The sequence below is a fragment of the Penaeus chinensis genome, chromosome 29 (assembly GCF_019202785.1).
Source record: "Penaeus chinensis breed Huanghai No. 1 chromosome 29, ASM1920278v2, whole genome shotgun sequence".
Lineage (NCBI taxonomy): Eukaryota > Metazoa > Arthropoda > Malacostraca > Decapoda > Penaeidae > Penaeus > Penaeus chinensis.
The window spans coordinates 3,274,739-3,279,738 of NC_061847.1; the positions used below are offsets into that span (position 1 = coordinate 3,274,739).

Below are 5,000 nucleotides of genomic sequence, written 5' to 3' on the forward strand. Positions count from 1 at the left end.
CTGGTGAAAGAGAAAGTTATATATAAGGAAGGTAACCAATAGTGTGAGTTTACTGACTATGATCATGTAATGGGCAGGCAGGTGATAATAGCTTGTACTTTTACCATTGCTTGCAGGAAAAAGTCCTTGGAAGTTGTACTGATCGTGTTAGTAGTAATGATAACAACAATTATAATCAGGGTTGTGCTTTAAGGAAAGGAAAGTGAAAAAAAAAACAAGAAAATAAGTGAAAAGTAGGTAAAAGCTTTAATTATGAAACAGGTCAGAACAGTATAATTTGTAAAATAAAAAAAAATATCTAAAAACTGTTGTCAAACAAGCACGTGTAGCAAGGGTTTATGTAAAAATGAATGTTCTGTGCAAGAAATCAGTTGACTTAATATTAAAGTTCCTAAGGGATCTTGCAGACTCCTCAGTAGTTCTGTGGCAGGGAGATGAGGTAGGGACGCAGATGGCATCACTTTGCGTGTGACACTTTTGGTGAATACATACCGCGACTTGCCAGCGGTCAGACACCCAGTCGGTCGTTATTCACCGTCCAGACATGATTCTAAGCATCCACAGAGAAGGCAGGAGAGAAAGGCAAGTGCTGTTTCAATGTCAGTTCATGATGTGCAATTCGAGAGAGAAGGGGGGAGGGAGGGAAGGAGAGAGAGAGAAGGAGAGAGAGAGAGAAGGAGAGAGAGAGAGAGAGAGAGAGAGAGAGAGAGAGAGAGAGAGAGAGAGAGAGAGAGAGAGAGAGAGAGAGAGAGAGAGAGAGAGAGAGAGAGAGAGAGAGAGAGAGAGAGAGAGAGAGAGAGAGAGAGAGAGAGAGAGAGAGAGAGAGAGAGAGAGAGAGAGAGAGAGAGAGAGAGAGAGAGAGAGAGAGAGAGAGAGAGAGAGAGAGAGAGAGAGAGAGAGAGAGAGAGAGAGAGAGAGAAAGGAGAGAGAGAGATAGAGAGAGAAGGAGAGAGAGAGAGAGAGAGAAAGGAGAGAGAGAGAGAGAGAGAGAGAGAGAGAGAGAGAGAGAGAGAGAGAGAGAGAGAGAGAGAGAGAAAGGAGAGAGAGAGAGAGAGAGAGAGAGAGAGAGAGAGAGAGAGAGAGAGAGAGAGAGAGAGAGAGAGAGAGAGAGAGAGAGAGAGAGAGAGAGAGAGAGAGAGAGAGAGAGAGAGAGAGAGAGAGAGAGAGAGAGAGAGAGAGAGAGAGAGAGAGAGAGAGAGAGAGAGAGAGAGAGAGAGAGAGAGAGAGAGAGAGAGAGAGAGAGAGAGAGAGAGAGAGAGAGAGAGAGAGAGAGAGAGAGAGAGAGAGAGGAGAGAGAGAGAGAGAGAGAGAGAGAGAGAGAGAGAGAGAGAGAGAGAGAGAGAGAGAGAGAGAGAGAGAGAGAGAGAGAGAGAGAGAGAGAGAGAGAGAGAGAGAGAGAGAGAGAGAGAGAGAGAGAGAGAGAGAGAGAGAGAGAGAGAGAGAGAGAGAGAGAGAGAGAGAGAGAGAGAGAGAGAGAGAGAGAGAGAGAGAGAGAGAGAGAGAGAGAGAGAGAGAGAGAGAGAGAGAGAGAGAGAGAGAGAGAGAGAGAGAGAGAGAGAGAGAGAGAGAGAGAGAGAGAGAGAGAAGAGAGAGAGAGAGAGAGAGAGAGAGAGAGAGAGAGAGAGAGAGAGAGAGAGAGAGAGAGAGAGAGAGAGAGAGAGAGAGAGAGAGAGAGAGAAGAGAGAGAGAGAGAGAGAGAGAGAGAGAGAGAGAGAGAGAGAGAGAGAGAGAGAGAGAGAGAGAGAGAGAGATAGAGATAGATAGATAGATAGATAGATAGATAGAGAGAGAGAGAGAGAGAGAGAGAGATAGAGAGAGAGAGAGAGAGAGAGAGAGAGAGAGAGAGAGAGAGAGAAGAAGAAGAATTGCACTGCAGTCAGCCCCTCCACAGGACCCACCAGTGGCGCTACTGAGTGGTCCGTCAGGAAGGACCGCTCTTACATGACATACAGAGTGGGACGAGAAAATGCTATCAAATATTAAATAGAATAAAATGTTTAATAAACATACAGCATTGTCATTTACACGAAAATATTTCATATTAACGTTGATGAATGTCTATGAGGAAAAAAATATAAATTTGATAAGATATTCGTCGTCAGAAAAAAAAACCTTTAACGTGGTAGGGAATTTTTGTAAAACCGTATAAGCAGAGGAACCTGTATTTATGTTACACCTATAGTTCGTATTCAAGTGGATTTTGTTTGCGGGCTGTTTTGCCTCGTCCACATGAAAGGGAAATTGTGACGGATGAACCAGCTGGAAGGCTAAAATACACAAAGCAGGCTGGAGAGCATAATTTCAAAGGCTGTTTTATTTTCCAGTATGAGTCTACTGTATATGAAATATAAGGATAAGGAAATGCGACGATAGATACAACTGTATGCAAAATAGCCCTTGAAATCGATAACAAAAAAGTACAATTATAGAATTACCTCCACTATGAAATGACAAAAAATGCTTCAAAATACGCGACTAAAGACGTGCTGTCGAGTAAAATACATAGTTGAGCAAAGAGGGCAAAGAATGGTTCACGGTGTTTTGCAACATTGCAAACAGATGTTGAGAGGCGCAACACTGCCGCCATATAAAGTTGAAAGGCTTAGCAGCACAGTCCAGCGGCAAGGGGTGTGACATGGTAATTTCCAACGGGCACTTCGGATGCCTCGCAGCAGAAACAGGTGTGGTCCGTTCTAATAACAGGTGTCATGTCTTCCAAGGCATTAGGGTGTGAGTGGGAGTGGACAGTAAATGGCTGACCTTAAGGAGCAGGCCAGCCAGCACCGGGTAACTGGATGACCTTAGATAGCGCGCCATGACGTACTCTAGATCATAGGTCCAGCGCGCGGTTAGTGTGCCGTGAGCCTTCAAGGAGAGAGGACGTGTTGCTGCCGCACTCAGAACCAGTCTCCACGCGCTGACTGGTCCTTTTATAAGGGCTAAGTAGAGTGCATCACCCACACGCTAACTCGACCTTTACGACTATACTCGTTTATAGCACGTGATTGCGTCTTAAAGTGTAACGTCTCGGATTTTAATTTACGAACAACCAACGGAAACTGCAGTGATTTTTTTACTTTGATAATCATGTGTTTGTGACAAGATTTTTTGTGAGTGCATGGACAGCAAACATTAGTTCCTGGCATTAACAAGTTTGTTGCTTAAAATATATATTATCATGAACATGGAGTGAAACGTCTTCCTCGTAGATTAGATTCAAAGATCTTGCAGAGATGTGCATCCTAGACCTATTCCGCTTGCAGATGGAGGTGCGGGTGAAGAAGAAGAAGAAGGAAGGCTTCAACCTGCGCCGCAACAAGATCCTCTCCATCCGGCGCTCCAAGATCTCCAGCAAGTTCTCGTCCATCGGGAAGCTGCGCCACAGGAAGCGGTGCCACAAGTGCAAGCCTCGCAGCCACAGGTCCTCCTCCACGTGCATGGACCCCGCGTGCGGCCTCGACGGCGACTGGGACGACAAGCTGTCCCCCTACAGCAGCGTCAAGACGCAGTCCACCCAGTGCACGGACGACTGCAAGGGCGTGTGCACGTGCAAGTGCGACGACGTCAAGTGCTGCGACAAGGACTCCAAGGAGGAGGTGAAGGTGGTGAGCTTCATCGAGATCGAGTCCGACGGGAAGGCGATGGGCAGCGACAACCACGCCTTCGAGGGCGACGGCGGCCGCTGCGACGGCACCATCAACAGGTGCAGCTTCCTCAACAAGTACCGCAAGAGGCTCATCGAGATCCAGAAGGAGGAGGAGGAAAGAGTCTCTAAGACCAAGCTCCTGAAGACCTCCCAGGGGCTGACGAAGAGCACCAGCACCACGGGGCTGCCCGAGCACGCCGTCTCCAACACCGCCGCGACGCAGATGCCAGACACAGACAGGTAGGCACTCATTTCGTCCTCAGTGGAGCCAGATAATCCAGATCCAAGCGCACCAAACGAGGCGGGTCGTATAACCAGCCGGGCATGAAAAACTTATGAAATCCGGTATTGTTAACATGATATGGTGTTGCAGGGTCGTAAACGGACAGTAGACAGTGGTATGCAACAAAAGTCCTGGCAGGACTAAATTCATATTCTGTTTCTCTTTTTTTTTTTTTTTTTTTTCATATCTGGAATTTGTTTTTAACAGTTTCTTATCCGTGTTCTTAAATACGTGTAGATTATATATCAGCTGTCGGTTCTAAGCAACTACTACACTCCTTTCTGTAATAATAATATTTGCACTTGACATGTCACAGGGAATAAAACACATGATTTCCTACTATATTCCTGCCTTCTTCATGTGGCTTTAAATGATACCTTCACTGATAAGAGTTTCGACAAGACGTTTGCCTGGAAAAAATCTTCAGGATAATCTTAGGTATCATTTAAATCAATTTCAGGTTCAATTTTCCGGGGAAGAAAGGTTGCAGAAGCTGTTAAGATATCACGAAATTGCTTAATGTTATGCTTGCCCTGAGTTTAACTTGAGTGTCTTTATTTATAATGTATAATTTTCCTTATTGAAGCTTTCGTGTAAATTGTATGTTCTCTGCGCATGTATCTGTATGTTTCGTATGTATGTGCATGTTAAGAATAAAAACAATAAACTAGATTATAAAAGGACATATGCAAAAAAGTACTGGGCCAAGACAAAAAAAAAAAGAAGAAGAAAAAACAATCGCTGAAATATGAAAACAGGAAGAGATAGGAATAGATACGAGAAAAATAAATAGAAAAAAAAAGAAAAGAAAAAATACGCGGATGTCGTGGATGCCGGAGAAGAGGGGGACGTGGGGGGGAGGGGAGCGCTGACGTCATAGGATTCCCTCTCTCCCCAACGCATGAGGTGATACTTGTTAATAGATATAATGGAATTCAATCTCACTTGAATAGAATTATATGATATTTCCTTATCGGATCGCGATGCTCTCTTCTTTCAAACGTAATCACTTATTTGTTTATAATGATATCTAATATCACACAAAGTTTAGATCGCGTTTGTCTGTGTCGC

At 44.6% G+C, this 5,000-nt stretch overlaps 1 protein-coding gene across 2 annotated transcripts in view; it reads left to right on the plus strand.

The window, feature by feature from the left end:
* Nucleotides 1–2,871: 2,871 nt before the first annotated feature.
* The window catches only part of LOC125040587 (espin-like), a 341,831-nt gene continuing 339,702 nt past the window's right edge, over nucleotides 2,872–5,000 (plus strand). The window contains exons 1-2 of one of the 2 annotated variants that reach the window (XM_047635210.1): nucleotides 2,872–3,110; nucleotides 3,264–3,886. In XM_047635210.1, coding sequence (XP_047491166.1) covers nucleotides 3,264–3,886 — 623 coding nt within the window. In that variant the 5' untranslated portion in view covers nucleotides 2,872–3,110. Of the gene's footprint in view, nucleotides 3,887–5,000 lie in introns of both variants that reach the window. The other variant, XM_047635209.1, reaches the window with a different exon arrangement.